Source organism: Diceros bicornis, chromosome 24 (genome assembly GCF_020826845.1).
Source record: "Diceros bicornis minor isolate mBicDic1 chromosome 24, mDicBic1.mat.cur, whole genome shotgun sequence".
NCBI classification, from domain to species: Eukaryota; Metazoa; Chordata; class Mammalia; order Perissodactyla; family Rhinocerotidae; genus Diceros; species Diceros bicornis.
The window spans coordinates 37,903,661-37,923,810 of NC_080763.1; the positions used below are offsets into that span (position 1 = coordinate 37,903,661).

At 38.4% G+C, this 20,150-nt stretch overlaps 1 protein-coding gene and 1 long non-coding RNA gene across 2 annotated transcripts in view; one reads left to right on the plus strand and one right to left on the minus strand.

The window, feature by feature from the left end:
- Positions 1–7,932, plus strand: LOC131421040 (uncharacterized). Its single transcript, XR_009223737.1, has 3 exons — positions 1–395; positions 4,186–4,323; positions 7,787–7,932. It is a non-coding gene; the product is annotated as an uncharacterized LOC131421040 (long non-coding RNA).
- The window catches only part of ATXN3 (ataxin 3), a 23,296-nt gene continuing 7,980 nt past the window's right edge, over positions 4,835–20,150 (minus strand). Inside the window, exons 2-10 of the mRNA XM_058567572.1 lie at positions 19,495–19,659; positions 19,220–19,264; positions 17,497–17,582; positions 16,742–16,808; positions 13,403–13,490; positions 8,343–8,475; positions 7,853–8,019; positions 6,427–6,523; positions 4,835–4,904 (exon numbers count right to left, since the gene is read on the minus strand). Coding sequence (XP_058423555.1) covers positions 4,871–4,904; positions 6,427–6,523; positions 7,853–8,019; positions 8,343–8,475; positions 13,403–13,490; positions 16,742–16,808; positions 17,497–17,582; positions 19,220–19,264; positions 19,495–19,659 — 882 coding nt within the window. The 3' untranslated portion in view covers positions 4,835–4,870. The remainder of the gene's footprint in view (positions 4,905–6,426; positions 6,524–7,852; positions 8,020–8,342; positions 8,476–13,402; positions 13,491–16,741; positions 16,809–17,496; positions 17,583–19,219; positions 19,265–19,494; positions 19,660–20,150) is intronic.

Below are 20,150 nucleotides of genomic sequence, written 5' to 3' on the forward strand. Positions count from 1 at the left end.
CTGCTGCTCCTGCCTGAAACATTCAAAAGTGAAGGTACGTTAAAAAAACAAAACCTAAGAATAAATATGCCATGAGAAAAACTATTCACATGGAAAGTGGTTCCATAAAACAAAAGAGTCACTGGCATGAACACCACAAAAAAATGCAAGAATAATCAGTCTGATTTTTATTGCTTCAAAGTACCACAGTGCTGATCCTAGGAAACCTAGATATAAAATTGGAATTTATCAGACAAATCAATAGGTAGGTATTTTCACCACAAAATAACACATTGTATAAAAGGATTCACTGGTAGCTATTTTAATGCAAATGTGTTGGTTTCCAGATCCTTAATATTGCTGGAAGTCACTGAACATAAGCACCTTTGAGAAGATAAAGTATCTCACATTACCAGGTGAGTTAACATGATCTTTGCATGGCTAGCTCCTTCCTGTCATTCAAATCTGAGCTTAAATACCTCCTCAGAGATACCTTTGCTGACCACCCACCTGAAGGAGCCACCTGGCATTCTCACTATCTCATCACTGCGTTTTAATTTTCAGCATAAACTTATCACCATCTGATATTCTTCTGTTCATGTCTCCGTCTTTGGAGTGTAAGCTAACAAGAGCCCAAAGCTTATCTTGTTTGTTTCCCCAATGCCTAAAACTGTGCCTTGCACACAGTAGTCATTCACCAAATACTTGATGAATGAAAGAAATGAAAACAACTATTTAATATGCATTATCAAGTTTCAGTAATATCTAATGCATTAAAATAAGTTCTCCCTGTATTTTTTCCCAAGAGGAAACACATCATAAAAATCTACAATTTAAAACATTTAAACATGATGGTTATGAAGTAAATATACAGGAGAGTGTCCTTGTACATAGAAAATATACACTGAAATATTGAGATGTAATGGAAATCATGTCTGCAAGTTATTCTCAAACGGTTCAGAAATGTCAATAATTGGGGAATCTGGGTGAAGGGTATAAAGAGCTCTGTGAACTATTCCTGCTTTTATGTAAATTTAAAATTATTTCATATATATACATACATATATGCTGAAAATTAAAAAAATAAACTTATAAACAGCTGACAATCTGAGTGAGAAGCTATAGCTTTCAAAAAATGCATAGAAGGATTTTTAAGGGAACCAGAGTTTTAAAATTACCAGTAACACTATTTTTTTTTTTTTTTTGGTGAGGAAGATTAGCTCTGAGCTAAGATCTGTTGCCAATCCTCTTCTTTTTGCTGAGGAAGATTAGCCCTGAGCTAACATCTGTGCCCATATTCCCTTATTTTGTATGTGGAACGCCACCACACATGGCTTGAGGAGTGGTGCATAGGTCCGCACCCGGGATTCAAACCTGCGAACCCCAGGCCACTGAAGTGGAGCGTGTGAACTTAACCACTACATCACTGGGCTGGCCCAACCAGTAGCATTATTAATAGAATAGCACATTTTTTTTCTAGGATCCCTCTTAATCTTGTGTTTTAAATATGAGCAACAAAGAAAATTCAACCAGTGGGAATTGCAATTTCTCCCTGCTGGGCTTTGAGTCAGCATACTGACATCTGGATAGGTTTATGACTCTCTGGTGTGCATGGCTAATGAGGTACACGTGGGCAGTGTGCTCCCACTAGCATACCCTGATTCTGGAACATGACAAGAGAAAGACAGGCTGTGAGTTATGAAGAATTCCTGGCACATCAGATATCTCTCCATGCCCTCTTCACCCTCCACTCAAGAAAATATGTCAGAATGCAAGGGAATGATATGTGAGACAGTGACTTTAGAGGTATAACCTTTACTCTACTTTAAATTTATGAAAAGTGAGAAGTAAATGAATTGCCAACCCTGAAACAATTTTGACACCTTTCATACGTGATGACACCCTAAGATGGAACATGTTCAAACAGCACTCAGCATCCATTCCCACGGTGCCTTCTAATGAGCCATCAGTCTTATAGAAGCTGGGAAGCTAAAAACTACATGTCTCAGATGGCTTTACGGCAGGATTCTGGAAACCAATGAAGCACTCACATGGGATTTAAAAGGCAGAAATGAGGCACAGCCGTGTTCCTGCTGCTGTGGGTGTTCTCTGCTGGCAAGCCAAGTCATGGAGATGCCAGTCCCAGAATTCTGCCTCACCGCAGTTGCAGGGGAGGCCAGACTTCACGTGTTAGTCTAGGCAACTTTGGTGGCAGCTTCCTGATCCTAGGGTCACAGCTATAGCAGTGTGTTCTTAAACTCGATATCCTGATTCCCCATCATCCCAAGTCGGGCAGTGGCCGAAGCGCATCCAACAAGTTCGTCTATGGAATTCTAGAGGCCTGGCCTATAGCCTGCACCTCCAGCTCTTCCTGAGTGTGGAAGCCCTTAATTTCCATATTAAATAGTTTTCTGCTTAAAACACCTCTAGTAGTTTCTGTTTCTTAAATTGAACCCTGATAAACTACGCCATGCCACTGAAGTGGTGGCTCCAGCATCAGGCAATCAGAAAATCACAGCAACCCATGACCATGAAAATAATATTTGCTTCCCTCCTTGTTGGGAAACACTTTTTCAATGACAGAAAGAAAGAATCTGCATCATTTCAGAGCTACACCTAGAGAAGACATTAATAATGCTAACATATCTGTGGAATACTTCATAGTTTATGAAACTGTTTTACACACATTGCCTAATTTGATGCTTACAACATGTGAGTTAAGGTAGGTTTTACAGTGACATAGCTGATAGAGTAGAGTTTTGCTTGGAGATTTATGGTAGGTAAAATGCATTTAGAGATTACTACTGGAAAAAATATCATGGCTATGAAAATATTATTTAACAACTCTTACTCATAAAGTATGGATTTATAACAGATAGATTTTTAACAGTATTTTTATGCTTGATGCATGAACACTGTGGTTACTACATTAAGTATGAAGCTTCAAATACTCTATGGGAAAAAAACAACAATGATGAATTTGAATGAATAAAAAGTTGGCATTGGAGTCAGTTTGGAGAGGGTCAGAGGGAAGAAAGAGTTAGCTCCATAACATTGGAGCCAGGTTCCCAAAGATGCAAACTAGAGGAACAAGGACCCATCTAGGCTTAGTAATTGGGAATTCTAGTGAAAGGCAAATATTAGTGTCTCAGCTTTACTAATAACTCCGACAAGATTCTGAGTGCCAATGTTAAAAAGAAACACCAAGAAGTTAGCTCTTATCTTCTGAGCAACATGTGACTCTGTAAAATATTCTCTAGTTCTCCTCAAGTTCCCACCACTATTTTCAAGGTCAAACCACGAGGCAGGATGAAAAGCTGAAGCTGGAAACCATCACTGCACACCTTCCGCCCCCGTCAACTCCCCTCCATCGGGAGGGAACCACACCAATGCTCAGACATTTTAAAAAGGGTGCAAGGTTGACTAAAACATCTGCATTAGTTATCGATGGCATTGTGCTTATGTTAACTTATTTAGTCATTATGGAATGCATTATCTTTTCTACTATAAAAAGTTTAATTCTTGGAAGTTTCACATTTTTAATCCAAAAAATCTAAAAAAAAATTTTAAGTAAAAGAGTGATTGGTTTTTATACTTTAAAGATGTTTTCCTTTTCTTAGGTGTATTTGTGAATTTTGCAGTTTCTCTATAAAGTATGTCTGTTTGGACCGTTTTATCCTGGCAAAAAACAAAGTCTGAAAGAAACACGGTAAAAGTGTCACTTGGGAACTGTTCTGGAGAGCAGTTTAGAAATCTGTACCAAGGCCTTAAAAATGCTCGCATCCTTTTAACCCAATAATCTGACATCCTCAGGACAATTACAAGAAATGACGAGAGATTTGAGGTATAGAGTCAGTACACTATTCATTGCACTATCAATTATAACAGCAAAAATCAAAAGGTTCATATAAAATTATGTTACATATATTCATTTTATGAAATATCATACAGCCTATAAAGGAATATCTACTATCATGGGAAAATGGGTATAACTAATATACAATATACGTGTGTCTGTGTGACTAGAAGAGAATGTGCCAAGACACTAACATCAGTTATTAAACTTACTATGTTTTCTTTTTGATATGTGTTAAAATAAATTTTCTAGAATATTAGGTTTTATCTAATTAAGTCGTTTTTTTTGTGTGTGTGTGAGGAAGATCGGCCCTGAGCTAACATCTGCCAATCCTTCTCTTTTTGCTAAAGAAGACTGGCCATGAGCTAACATCCATGCCCATCTTCCTCCACTTTACATGGGACGCCGCCACAGCATGGCTTGCCAAGCGGTGCGTCAGTGCACGCCCGGGATCCGAACCAGCGAACCCCAGGCCGCCGCAGCAGAGCGTACGCACTTAACCGCTTTAGCCACCGGGCCAGCCCCTCTAATTAAGTAGTTTTACGTTATCTTTAACACTAACTAGATATTTGATGGTATTATAGAATTACCATTAATAATTATCATGTGATAATTATTAACACTATTGTGTGACAATAGGATTTGATTAGATTAAAAAAAAAACATATATTTTAGAGACACACACTGAAATAAACACGGATGAAATGATATGATAATTTAGATTTGCTACAAAATCATCCCAGCTTGGGGGTGGGGGACTGGAAAGCATGGGAGATGGGGGCATGAAAAAACAACACTGGCCATGTGCTAATATTTGTTAAATCTGAGCAATAGGTCAACAGGGGTTCATTATGCTGGTTTCTCTATATTCATATAAAAACTTGAAGTTTATCATAACTAAAAAATAAAAAAGTTAATTTTAAAATTTAAAAGGAAGTGAAAAGCACTATTTTGAAATTTTATACATAATTAAATCCATTAATCTATCACTGAATAAAGACTAGAAATATCTCACATTAAGAGGATGTCAGTTGATCAGAACTTTCCTTCATATACTTCTGAGTTGTGACTTAAAAAAAAAACAAACAGAAAACAAGGTAAACATTATCTTCATTACACCATCAAATGAAAAATGCTCCAATATTTTAGATACTGCTAAAATACTGCCAGTTGTGATTGTAAGATGCTGATTCTCAGTTGCAGAGATGTTGCAATGTAAAAATATGTCCATCTTAGAACTGATGAAATACAGTAAATAATAGGCCAGCTTCAGCCACTGGCTTTTTGTTTTCTGACCTGGGATCACAGGATGTGAATATCTATTATAGACTTTGTAATCTTTAAGATGGAGTTTTATCATTAAAAAGTTAAAAGGGAAGAAGACTTGCGATTGTTACTGCAAAAGATGATATTTTTATAGGATGAAATTTCTATTTTGAGAGCACCTTATAAAGCTGGGCACAAAGTTAGGTTTTAGAGCTGATGATTCAGATCTATGGTTTGCCCCCTTGTCCCTGATGCTGCCAGGTGTGCAGTACCCACCCTCAAGTGGCAATGAGTACATTAACCGCCACCTCTATTTGGGAATGTGCTCTCTACTGTAAATGCTGTTTTTCCTATTAATTGATAGAACTTGGCAGGACTAGGAAACCAAGAAGCACATTCAAAGGATCATTAGGAATTGTTCTTGCTTTGACCCAATTCCATTTTCTTTTGATGACTGAAATTTTACAGGGTTTCCTCCTCTCTATTTCATTAGTATTATGGCAAAGTTTTTCCCTAAAACTACATTTCATTTCACAGTTTATTTCCTATAATTTTTTTTTTTTTGGTGAAGAGGATTGGCCCTGAGCTAACATCTATTGCCAATCTTCCTCTTTTTTTTTTGTTTGAGGAAGATTGTCCCTGAGGTAACATCGGTGCCTATCCTCCTCTATTTTGTATGTGGGACGCCTGCCACAGCATGGCTTGATGAGCAGTGTGTAGGTCCACGCCCGGGACCCAAATGTGAGAACCCCGGGCTGCGGAAGTGGAGCGCACAAACTTAACCACTACATCACCAGGCCGGCCCCTTATTTCCTATAAATATTTTTTTTTTTGAAAGAGATTTATTTATTTATTTTTTGTGAGGAAGATCAGCCCTGAGCTAACATCCGTGCTAATCCTCCTCTTTTTTTGCTGAGGAAGACCGGCTCTGAGCTAACATCTATTGCCAATCCTCCTCCTTTTTTCCCCCCCAAAGCCCCAGTAGATAGTTGTATGTCATAGTTGCACATCCTTCTAGTTGCTATATGTGGGACGCGGCCTCAGCATGGCCGGAGAAGCGGTGCGGTGGTGCACACCCGGGATCGGAACCCCGGGCCGCCAGTAGCGGAGCGCGTGCACTTAACCACTAAGCCACGGGGCTGGCCTTCCTATAAATTTTTTTAAAAACACATTCAAATGTTTACAGGGTTCAGGCAGTAACCAGCCTTTTAAAAGGAGAGAATCCTAAATAAAACGTTTAAGCCAAAGCTACATATTTATAAATAGACAGAACAGCCAAAGTAAATATTAAATATGCAATTTTAATATTGTGCCAACTACTTTACTTTTCAAAGTAGGCTTCTCTTCTCTTCCGTAGCTCCTCTGAAGTAAGATGTGTACCTAATGTCTGTGGCATGTCTTGAGATGTATTTCTGGAACTACCTGAAAACAAACAAAAAAAACAGAACAACAAAAAAAATTATTTTATTTACCAATTCAATCAATGATATGTTTATACTTATTTGAGCAAGTTTTTATAAAGTTTTCTTCTTAAAAATATTCTGCTACTATTCTGTAAATAGAAGAAAGGCTCTGAAAGTCCCAGGGAAAATGTGAACAAGGCAGTTAAAATTTAACCGTGTCCACTGCAAGCAAAGCTGTCACCCATCTGTGATGAGGTGGATGGGAGGATATACATCCAACAACCAGCTTGGTAGGAAGAGCCATTGACACCACACTTGTGTGCTCTTTTTAACTTATTAGAAATGAATCTACACTTTCAAAGGCATAGAATTCCTAGAAGTAACTACAAGTGGATGATCATAAAACAAACCCATTCTCTGTATTCCTCTATCCTCAAATGTTTGGGTACTACAACAACTTAAGTATGTTTCCATATTCTCACTTAATAACTGCACAGACTACAGATTCTGTACAAATTGTAAAATAAAGTGGGAGGAAGAATGAAATATACAAAAATATCTAAAATTATTAAAGTGGTGTCTGCCCCTTCTTGGGCTAATCCAGCAGGGCTCTACTAATCAAAAATGGGATTGCACACCATATGGAGTACTCAGAGGTGTGCCAGGAGGCATGAGAAGTTCAGGATGAAATACAGCATAAAAAGAATAATCTTCATATTAATGGAACCTCAATTTTATTTAGATATTTAAGGAATTCAATTAATGAGTAATTTCATTAGAAAGTACAAGGCAAATTCACATTAATTAGAAAAAACAAAACTACCAAAAAACAAAAACAACCCTCACACTTTTAAGTAAGCCACTTTGAACTACATCCCAGATATTTCTCTCCGCCTGGATTCCCTAGAGGATAGGTCTTCACTTCTGCTGATTGGTTTCTATCACTAAAACAGTGGGCCCACTGCAGTGGGCTTAAGCTTTAAGTTGCATGGCCACTGAGTGTTAGATTTTTGTAAAACCAATTTATATTCTCTGTCCAGGCCTTCCTTCATGTCCAATAGCACATATTTACAAACATCTGATCTGGTTAGGGGTCAACTGACCCCCACAAAGATTAATCTTAGTTTACTGTTGTGTTAGTACAGTATTATAACCAAATAAAATAACCAGAAATATAACTAGTCCTAATATAACACAGGTTGTAGGAATGGCGGATTGTACACAGCCATTGTTTCTGCAGTGACTGTGAAAGAACTTCCACTAACAGTATGTTCACTTCTAGGGGAACTAAGAATAATCTGAATCAATTCTTCAAGGACAAATAAAGTGCGTGTCAGAGTGTCCATACCTTGCATACTGAGCTGAATAGCCCTGCGGAGATCTGCTTCTTCATCTTCCATGTCAATTTCCTGGCGACTCAGTGCCAGAGCCCTCCGCAAATCCTCCTCGTCGTCATCTAACATTCCTGACCCGTCATTTGCTTCTAAGGCTCGTTCCAGATCTGTTTTCTGGACTCTGAAGAACAAAAGCACTGATAATAACTGCAGACCAGTCTTCTATTTTAGATATAACATAAAGACATTTATAAACCAAAAATTTTATGTAAGTCAAAACTTATACATTGTCTGGCAGATAAGATTGTGTTGTGATGTGAATCTAAGTTAATATATTTAAGTAATTCAAAGAGTTGATTCGAGTTTGAACCAATAAACTTCACTAAAATATAAGTCTAAAAAAATCACCAATAATAAAAGGACCACACATTGAATGCAAGCATGAAAATTTACTTCTTGTAATAAAATACTATCATATATTCCATACTGTGGGTTTAATTTTACCTCTGTTCTTTTAATTGTGCCAATTCTTCTCCAATAAGTTTTGGTCGATGCATCTGTTGGACCCTGATCATCTGCAGGAGTTGGTCAGCTTCACAATCTGGCAGGTCACCCTTAACAACAAATATAGAATAACCTAAAAAAAAGGCAAAAATAAACTAAAACAGCTAGTAAGAGATTCAAAGTCGATTTAAAATGATAGCAGACATAGAGGTGGTACAGTATAGTGGAAAGAATACAAACTGAGAAGTCAGAAAGACCTGGGTTCAAATAATGATTCTTATACTTACTAGCAGAGTGATCTAGGACAAATTACTTAGAGTCTCTGTGCCTCACTTTCTTGGCCTGTAAAATGGGACTAGCCATTTCACAGAGTGACTATGAGAAATAAGGGAAGTATATCTGTAAAGGGTCCTGCTAAAACCGTGCTTGAGCAAGGAAGCCACTCACTGAACAATACCAGAGAGCAGGTGAAGGAGGGGAAAGAGCGGGGAGTCTGGAATCAGACTGCCTGGGTTCTAACCCCAGCTCTTCCACTTCCCGGCTGCATGGGCTCTGGGAAATCAAGAGACCCATCTGTGCCTTGGTTTCTTCAATCGTTAAACCGATGATACTGGGCCGTCCTCAGAGGGCTGTGGTGAGGACGCGATCAGATAATGCGTGTAATAATGTGTAATACAGGCAAAATGAGTCATCTGCGGAAATAGCTGCCCCCACCCTGACAGACAGACAGACAGACAGACACAGACACACACACACACACACACACACACAAACACCTCTCTTCTAACTGAAAACAGACTGGGAAGACAATACCCCAAATCCAGCCCACTTGTTGAAGAAGTGGTTCGTATTTTGAAAGAATTACAATGGTCCAGTGTAATTTTTATAGACATGATTCTAGAAAGCCAGGGTTTTCCCAGCTGGATACCCCACACAAAAACTTAATAAGGGTGGTCTATATCTAAGTCATTCTAATCAATTTAAGTTTTTCTACATAAATTTTTCTTAAATTTTGGTGCTTGTTACTGGATATCCTTTGCGAGCATTAACACACAATGAAACAAATAAAGATCAAAAGGACTATTAATGGAAAAACTGAAAGCAGTAAATCATAATATGCTTAACATTTTTTTTTTCACCAGGACAAGTGTGCTCAGAGTTCAGATGGTTTAACAACTGTTTTATGCCAGGAAAACTGTATCTAGATCCCAGAATAAGTGTGTCAGCTCACAATGGTATTCCATGAAGGGCATCATGAAGGGCAGAAACTCTGTCTTGTTCAGGTGCACAGTAAATATCTTAGGTTTTATTCAAGACTTTAGATTTCCTTCTAAGTGTGCTGGGGAGCCGCTGAAGGGTAAAGAGTGAGGGTGTGTCATAACATGCATGACATTTTTAAAAAAGCACTCTGGGCTGCCTTATCAATATAACATATAGGAACAAGAATGCAAGAACAGTGATCCTCGCTGAAAGGGAAAACCTGAGAGACAGCATGTATGAGGAAAAAACCAAAATCAGTCTTTTGTAGACATGCTCAGTTTGAAATGCTTTCTGGACTTCCAAATTAGGAGTCTGGTGTTCAGGGGAGATGGTCTAAGCAGCAGATAAAAGTTTGGGAACTACTGGCGCATGGATCTTAGAGATAATATTTAAAATAATGGGACAGCACATAATTGAGAAGTTGTCCAGGACTCAACTCTGGTCACTTCAGTAGTTAGTGATTGGAAAGGGAATCTGAACGAAGCAGCCAATGAGATATGAGGAAAACCAGAGCACAGTGGCCTGGAAGCCAAGTGTGGACAGTGTTTCAAGAGGGGGAATATAATTAGAAACCAGGGTTTTAGGCATAAAAGAAAAGAGATACAAGTATATAAAATCAAAGAAGTAAAAAACACTATAATCTTACATGTGAACTAGAAAAACGTTACATGACGACCAACCCAGTAGCAATAAGCACGCCAGGGCCCAGACTGTGATCTCTCAACACTACCACTCACAGGGCAGGACACACACAAGATAAGCCTGAAACATCCTGTTATATGAGGACAAGGACGCATGCCTTCAAAAGACTGTAGTGGTCATTTCAGAAACTTAGGAGTCAACTTTAAAGGGTCCCCACTGATCCAAGATGGAACAATTTGAATATCAATAGGAATAACAGTTACAATGGACTATGTTTTAATGGGTTAGTTTACAATGACACTTCAGTAAAATAAAAAAGAAATGAATTGGTTAACCTGTGGAGGAAGGACATTATGAAACCAACTCATTTAAAAAAACTGATAAAAGGAAAGAAATACTTATCTTGCTTTTCCCATATAAACTATATTTTAGGATAACCACATAATTGATGAGGGAAAGTTTATTTCTATAGAAGTATTCCAGTAAATAAATGAAGGAATGATGGGAATATAATATCACCATTTTGGAACCCCTAATGAAATAATCAATCTAGGGAATGATCATCAATAGCTACTCAAATCACAAAAAGAGACAACGGACATCAAGTGCCACATCATCTGTGAAGAGACTTCCACCGTCTCCCCAAAATCAACCTGAATCTGATCAAGCCTCTTGATCTAAGGACTAGTCTATTGGGATCCAGGGCTCAGAGGAAAAGAGGGATGAAATCAGCAAAGTCTAGAACGTGGGAAACAGAACAGCCCCTTTTCTTCAAAAAAAAAAATTAAGGAGAAAATAAAGAGGAGAGGAAACCTATAGTTCAACTTCATAGATATATCAATCCAGTGCAATCAATGAACCTTATTTTAACCTGCATTAAACAGTAAAAAACCATCAAGAACCAAGGACATTGGAGATTTGAACAGTGACAGGGTATTTGATGTTATTAAGGCACTGTGGTTAAATTTTTTAGGTGTGATTACGGTATTGTGGCTATATTTTTTTTAAAACAGTCCTTGCTTTTAAAGATTTTAATTATAAAAAACATTTTCAGAGAAAATTATAAGACGCCTAATATTTGCTCAGGATAAACAGGGGAAGGAAGTGGGTAGGGAATACATAAAACAAGATTGGCCAAGAGATAATTGTTGAAGCTGACTGAAGGGTACATGAGGGTTCATCACATTATTTTCTCTACTTTTAAATTTGTTTGAAAAATTTTTTTGTGTGTGTGAGGAAGATCAGCCCTGAGCTAACATCCATGCCAATCCTCCTCTTTTTGCTGAGGAAGACTGGCCCTGAGCTAACACCTGTGCTGATCTTCCTCCACTTTATGTGGGACGTCGCCACAGCATGGCCTGACAAGCGGTGCGTTGGTGCACACCCGGGATCCGAACCTGGGCCGCCAGCAGCGGAGCATGCACACTTAACCACTACGCCATAGGGCCGGCCCCTTTGTTTGAAATTTTTGATAATTAAGTTTTATTTTGTTCTGTTTAAAGGAGGGTATAATAAATTATACCCTCAAATAAGATGAGGTCAAATAAAAGGAAGACTGAGAATTGAATACTGGCACTGGCAAATGTGGAGGTCATTGGTGACACAGAGAAGAGGGTGACACAGTTATGACAGTGTGACTAGAATGAGTTAATGAATAGAAGACAACACACTAAAGATGATTCTAAGGAGAAAATAAAAATAGGGAGGCAGCTGGAGTTTCCTGGAGTTAAGAGAGGCTTTTTCTTCTTAATCAATGGAGGTAAAGAGCTTATTTCTCTACTGATAGGAATAATACAGCAACAAGGGGAAAAACTGATCATACAGGAGCGAGGAGAGACAAAAGCAGGAGCAAAGACCTTGAGAAGGTAGAGGAGCTGGGATCCAGCCCCAAAGTGGAGAGGCTGGTCTTGGTCGGGAGCAGGGGACAAGTCATCTATTTCCATAGGCTCAAAGCACAGGTAGAGATATAGACAAGTTGATAGATTTGCTGGTAGAAAGATGAGGAAGTTCTCTTTTAATTGCTTCTGTTCTCGCAGTAGATTATAAAGGAAAGCCATAAGCTAGGAGTGAGGAAGGAGGGAAGTGAGGGAAGGAGGAAGTGAGGGAAGAGAATGGTTAGAGGTTTACAGACATAAGTTATGAAATAATCATCTTGGTGAGTGGTAAGTGAACTTAGTAAGAAAACACAGTAGGAATGTCAGGTAGCACTACAGGCTCATTTGAAATTTGTGATCATAAATTTAAAGCAAAATCAATCATTATATTTTCTGTTATTCTTTAGCCATGTTCAGCTGCTCCAGTGCAGGAATGGACAAGACCAAGATTTGATTTCAACCAGGGTTGGGATTTTGTCATGAAAGTATGATGGAGGGAGAGGAGAAAGGAGCTGGGGAATGCAATGGAGGGAGTACAAGGTTGGATTATAGAAAATAAGCACAGGAAGGAAGGAAGGATCTAAGGAGAATGTCTGGGCCTTCTGGTTGGATTTAAAGAAATGTTGGAATGAAAAAAACAGAGAAAATATGGTATAAACATAGGAGGCAATAGTCAAAGAGTAGGATGCTTGTAATCGGGATTTGAAGGTGGCATGGTTATTGGTAATGGCAAGGCAAGAGTGCAGAAAATGATCTTTGAAAGTAAGAAGCAAGGTATTGGATTGGATTAACTTTTGATGTAGAAATCACTAAGAATGATCGAAGGAGTTGAAGCAGAGAGAAGACAGTCAGATCCTAAAATCTTCAAGGAAAAAGGAGGAGGATCACAGATGACTGCAAAAGAGCCGAGGGCAGAGTTTAACCCAGTGGCATGTGTTTCAAAGGAGCCAGAGTTTTTAGGGAAGGGCAGTGGCCTAGAAGGGGCAAGGATGAACAATAAGAATGCCCACCCCTCTCCCTGGCCCTGTGCTGTGTGGGGTACGGAAGAAAAAAAGCCATTACTCAGAGGGGCTGCAGAGGAAGCAGCATCCCAGGGGAGGCCCGGGGTCGGTGAGAACTCCACCCGAACAGGATCAGCCAAAGCACAGCCTCAAGTTCACCACGTACAACAAAGACTTCACTGCTACTGCCATAAAAACAGTATTGTTACATTGACATCTAATGAGCCAGCTTTATTTGGCTACTTTGAAAGATAACATTATAAAATTTTCAGTCTTTATTTACCTTCCTGCTGTAGTTGAGCCAAGAAAAGTGCAAGGTATGTATCTGATATTAATTCTGGACCCGTCAAGAGAGAATTCAAGTTGAACCACTGGAAAAAAAATTATCAATATTTAAGTTAGCGTACATTTTAAGTAATGAGGAAGTTTCACATATTAAGAATAGATATAACCCATCTAAACTTAGTGAGACTCACTAAGCACCGGAAACATGTCACACCGAGATTTTTTAAGGTAATTAAATAATGTCATGAAAAAAAAACTGAAATAGACTGTTGCAGATTTATCACTATTAAATGCTTTTTTAAAAATAAAAGTTCATGGGGCCGGCCCCATGGCTTAGCGGTTAAGTGTGCGGGCTCCGCTGCTGGCAGCCCGGGTTCGGATCCCGGGCGCGCACTGACGTACCGCTTCTCCGGCCATGCTGAGGCCGCATCCCACATACAGCAACTAGAAGGATGTGCAGCTATGACATACAACTATCTACTGGGGCTTTGGGGAAAAAAATAAATAAATAAATAAAATTATAAAAAAATAAAATAAATAAATAAAAGTTTGCTTTAAGCCATAAACTTTAAATCATCCCCAAAAAGGAAAGAATAGAAACTGATCATATTTTAAGTATCTTTATTGATAACTATAATTAATTTTCTTCAAATTATCAATCTAACCTAACTCTAATCCAATCAGACTATACTGATGTGGAAGAAAAATGACAACTACACAGTTTTCCCACTACTGATAATTTTGGTTAAAAGCCCCTAATTGCGAGAAAGTCAGATATTCCAGGAAGAGAATTTGTAATTAAGAACTCATTTAGAAAAGATCATTAAGCCACCATTGCATATAATTAACATCATTTAGTCACTACCTCATAGGAGTCCTAATTTAAACCACAAGATAAGAAAAGTTTTATTTATTTTTTTTAATTCTTTTTTTTGTGTATGAGGAAGATCAGCCCTGAGCTAACATCTGCCAATTCTCCTCTTTTTGCTGAGGAAGACTGGCCCTGAGCTAACATCCGTGCCGATCTTCCTCCACTTTATGTGGGACGCCGCCACAGCATGGCCTGACAAGTGGTGCCTTGGTGCGCGCCCGGGATCCGAAGCCGGGCCACCAGCAGCGGAGCTCACGCACTTAACCGCTCAGCCACGGGGCCGGCCCCCCTAAGAAGACTTTTAAAAGCTACTGTAGCATCATGACCTACTACTTTTCCTGAATTTTGAAAGAGATGATAATATTTTTTCCAGTCATCTTTTTCATTATACAGGGATCTCAGACAAAAGAGCCTATAGTGAAAAAATACAAGTTTAAACAAAAATATAAATTAGAGCTAAAGATAATACGCTAAAATTTGATATTTCCTGTATTTGTCCAAGATAACTTAAAAATATGAGAATTCAATTTTGAAGAACTAAAATTTTAAGAACCTCTCAAAATAATAAGTTTACATGCATATCAATACAAAGGAACTTCTGGAATCTAAGTCTTCAGATCTTAAAAAATCCAGTGATTACTTTATACATAAAAAGTAAAGAATACTTGATCATAATTTTAAAGATATAAATAAAACCCAGAGGGTAAATTATCTTGGCAGTGTCCTAACCGGGTCTTTCCCTAGAGTTGATTCCCACTCGGTCGGTCTCTACTGCACCACACCTTCTTACTTGCTCTTAGCTGAGTTTTTGTTTTTGAATTATCTTTTATTAAGATTTAATTCAGGGCCGGCCCCATGGCTTAGCTGTTAAGTGCGCGCGCTCGGCTGCTGGCAGCCCAGGTTTGGATCCCAGGCACGCACCGACGCACCGTTTCTCCGGCCATGCTGAGGCCGCGTCCCACATACAGCAACTAGAAGGATGTACAACTATGACATACAACTATCTACTGGGGCTTTGGGGGAAAAAAAAAAGGAGGAGGATTGGTGATAGATGTTAGCTCAGAGCCGGTCTTCCTCAGCAAAAAAAAAAATAAAAATAAAAAAATAAAATAAAAAAGATTTAATTCAACGTATACTTTCTTGACTTCATTTTCTTGTTTGCTTTGTATTATTTCATTTTTCAACAGCTTTATTGAGGTATAACTGACATGCGATAAACTGCACATAAAGTGTATAATTTGAAAAGTTTTAACATATGCATACACCCTTGAAACCATGACAACCAAGAGAGTGAACACACTCATCACTCCAAGTTTCTGTGCCCTGTAATCCTCCTTTCACTGCTTCTCGTCCTCCTCATGCCCAGGCAACCACTGGTCCATCTGCTTTCTGTCATCCTCGATTAGTTTGCATTTTCCAGACTTTTCCATAACTGGAACCATACACTACAAAGTATTTTATGTGTAGATTGTTTCACTCAGCATAATTATTCTGAGATCCATCCATGTTGCTGCAAGTATCAATAGTTCATTTCTTTTATTGTATTAGCCTATTTTCAATAACTCTTCTTCAAAGATTCAAAGTCTAATAAAAAGGACTTTAAATAATTGTTTCAAAAATGGAATCATGTATACAAAGATCATTGGTAATTATTTTAAAAGATAACATTTTAGGTACATTTCTTCATCTTAAAAAAGGCTCGCTTGAAACACATACCACGCTCTTTTTCCTTAAAAAATAGAAATGATTTTATGTAGATATATTTATTATGTAGCATTTTGGAATGTGAATAATCTTATTATGCAAACATGATTGGAAACTTTTATTCAAGCTGGACACTGTTTCAGGCTTTGTGACACTATTTTGCTAAATACAAGTCTATAAATGTAATAGTTTACTGACAGAACATCTTTATAAAATAAAAACCCACTTAAAAGTAATCACTTTTGCATTGTCTTAAATAGAGAATTTTTCTTATGGTACAGTTAAACTGTATATGGTTGTCACAAATCTATGAAGGAAATTGGTATTGTCTTTTTTCTTTTAAATGTTTATTATGTATACTTTTTTTTTTTTGTGAGGAAGATTAGCCCTGAGCTAACATCTGTTGCCAATCCTCCTCTTTTTGCTGAGGAAGACTGGCCCTGGGCTAATATCCGTGCCGACCTCCCTCCATTTTACATGGGACACCGCCACAGCATGGCTTGACAAGCGGTACGTCAATGCGCACCTGGGATCCGAACCCTGGGCTGCAGCAGCGGAGCGCGTGCACTTAACCACTACACCACTGGGCCAGCCCCTGATATTGTCTTTTAAAATAGCAAATTTCTATCTATCACGAAACCATGCCACACACAAACACATTACTGGTGAGTTTCTTCATCTTTAAGGCACCAATCCCTTACATTTTAGTTGCAAATGGAGTGCAGAATGAGAAAAAAGGCAGGGAAGGAAGAGAAACATTACCTGTTTTCCTAATTTTCTAACTGTAAACCAGTGTTCTTTATAATTGCATATAAATGATCTTTCGTTTCTAGAAAAAGAAAAAAATACACAACATTAAGCTGAAATATCAGAGTTCATATTCATTTAGTTTTTTTACTGGCAAGTATTACACAAAACCTATGACAACTTAGGATTAGGTTTATAGTTAAATATCACTGATTCTTCAGAAATTACAGAACCCTATGGATCTCTCTGCAGATCAGTGATGCTGAGCACAAATGATGGCATCACACAGCATTCAAGGACCAGGTCTGTGCTGCCAGACACTGAGGTGTCAGGGAGGCTCAGTGGCCAGATGTTCATGGACATCCCCCAAAAGGTGAGATAGGAAAATCTGAGGGAATGAAGCAGGGAGTGTCAAGGCAAAAGCATCCAAAATACATTTTTCTCCTTTAAGAAATATAACTTTAAAAATCAAGTTTAGGGGCCGGCCCCATGGCGTAGCTGTTAAGTGCGCCTGCCCTGCTGCGGCAGCCCGAGGTTGGCTGGTCGGATCCCAGGCGCGCACCAACGCACCGCTTGCCAAGCCATGCTGTGGCAGCATCCCATATAAAGTAGAGGAAGATGGGCACAGATGTTAGCCCAGGGCCAGTCTTCCTCAGCAAAAAGAGGAGGACTGGCAACGGATGTTAGCTCAGGGCTAGTCTTCCTCACAAAAAAAAAAAAAAAATCAAGTTTAGGAAAAGGAATGTAGGAGAAGCAAAATAAAATCTTACATGGGATCGATCCTGAGCCTCTGATACTCTGGACTGTTGAACAGGATTAGCTCTAAACCCCAAACTTTCAAGGCATTGCTTATAACCTGTTAAAAAAAAGAATAGCAACTTTTCATGAGCTAAATCATTCAATTGCAAATTTAAGTAGTATAGCCATGTCAGTTGTGCAAACAATTGTACTTCATGTATAAATTTCCCCAGAAGGCTGTGGTTTTAAAAAAGTGTGTAGGTATGAAGAAATATCACTAAATCCATAATTAACATACACACATAGCATCAAAAGAATGCTTTTCACACTCGGTTTCTCTGACGTTCCAGAGAACCACACATTTCCTAGATAAAATTGCCTTAAAAATCTAGATGTATATTCTATCCAATAGGTGTTATTCTTAAAACTAGTCCACTACATACATGTGATAATTTGGCTGCTATGGGTCCCGCTTTAGAAAAGTTATATTCAACTCACTACCTGATAGGTCAGTAACAACAATAATTTTATGTCCATTAAGATGACAGGGGATTTAAACTGAAGGTTTCATAGATTCATAAACTTCTATGATCATGGGTTTGTAATTTGTAGGAAAAAACAAAAGATGAACCTGATTATTTCAAACTGCTGAGGAAAAAAAGAGAAATTTCTGAAAATTCACTATCTACTCTCCCAAGTAACCAACAAAGAAGCAAGTGAACCAGGAACTAACAGAGACAAAACGCAAATGCAGTGTAGCAGGCAGACGTGAACTGGCACCAAGGGCAGCTGCTGCACAACCAGGAAACGACGAGTGCTGGGCCCGCTCAGGCCTCTGATTCTAGCCCTGCAGCAGCTGTTACCTGGACCAGTGCACACTGAAGCCCTGGATGGGTATACTGGTGATCGACGGGTCCAGGAAGACAGTACAAGGGGAATGCAAACAAAGACATTTGCAGAAATAGGTCCCTAAGGAGAGGTTCTGAAAAGAACTCTGGAGACACCTCACAGGTATTAGAAACAGAATGAAAGATCCACAGATAAGATAAAAGAATCTCACAAGTAATATAGCTCCCCTTGAATTCTATGGGTGAATATGTAAGTTTAAAAGAAAAGCAAAAGCGGGGCTGGCCCGTGGCGTAGCAGTTAAGTGCGCGGGTTCTGCTGCTGGCGGCCTGGGTTCAGATCCCAGGCGCGCACCGACGCACTGCTTGTCAGGCCATGCTGAGGTGGCATCCCATATAAAGTGGAGGAAGATGGGCACAGATGTTAGTCTAGGGCCAGTCTTCCTCAGCAAAAAGAGGAGGATTGGCATGGATGTTAGCTCAGGGCTGATCTTCCTCACAAAAAGAAAAAAAAAGATTATAAGAACGGAATTCAATCCTGGTAGGCTGGTTTAAATGTAAGGTAGTGAAGTGTTGCATTTTCTCAAACTTACACAAGAGAGAGTCAGTTTGAAACATTGTGACTTATTGGAATTAAGATTATTAGCATCCAGAGGCAAATTAAATAATCTCCTTTCAAAAAGCCCTACTCTAAAATGAAGACTCTACAATCCTAATTTTCATGTTATTTATATAAAAATCTAGTACTCTAATCTTATACTCTTAGACATGGTCTACTGGAGGAAGTTCTGAAGGTCACATCATTACAGTGACTAAAAGGCTGTGAAAAGATACTCAGATCAGCCCGACCCTGAACTTAAACAGTGCCTAGGACATAAACAACACTTAGCACGTGCTTGTGACTACTTACTTGAATAGAAAAAAACCCGCTGTCATCCATATTTCCAGAAGGTTGCTGTTTAATTTGGACAGGTAGTTGAGCAAGGGTTGAGGGTAGGGAGAGAAGGATAAAAACCGTCATTAGTGTGCATATTTAAAATAACACCACGTGCATTTCCATTTACAAAGTCAAGAGCAGAGTTATAATTAACCAGTCAGATCCCCATGGGAAGAATGGTTCGTCCTTTTCTAAACAGTACCCATATTTTTTTAAAAAACACAATTTAGTGAGTTTAAAATCAGTACCTGTAAAAATGTGCGATAGTCTTCACTAGTAATTCCTCCTTCTGCCATTCTCATCCTCTCTTCTTCATCTAGCTGATGTGCAATTGAAGATAACTCCACAGGGCTAAAATACTCTCCTTGCAATAGATTATTCAAGCAATGCTGAGCACAAAGTGAGCCTTCTTGCTAATATTTTCAAAAGAAAAAATTCAAATGTGACTTGTTAAACAGATTTGTACAATATCTTCCCCTAAAGAAGAATTTAATCATTAACTTACAGTCAAACCGAACCTTTTAGCTTTAGACAAGCATGATTAACATACGCGCATGTGTTTTCATTTAACATCTATTTTACAATTCTGCCATTAATGAAACTACAAGTCATTAGCTATATGATCAAAAAGTTAAGAATGATTTATATTGAACAAACATTATCATGTATCAAAGACACCAAACCTCATATTTTACTAAAAACTACTTTGTAAAAACACTTAGCCTCCCTCATTTTCAATGCATAAAATAAATTCACCTTCGGAGATTCCACGGCAAATTGCTAATGCTGAAAGGGAATTTTAATCCCTAGAACATTTGCTCTTTTAACAAGATAATCTCTACTTGATCTAAATGTTTGTTCATGTAATTTCAAATCTCAAAAATTGATATAGGTAAGAAAAATT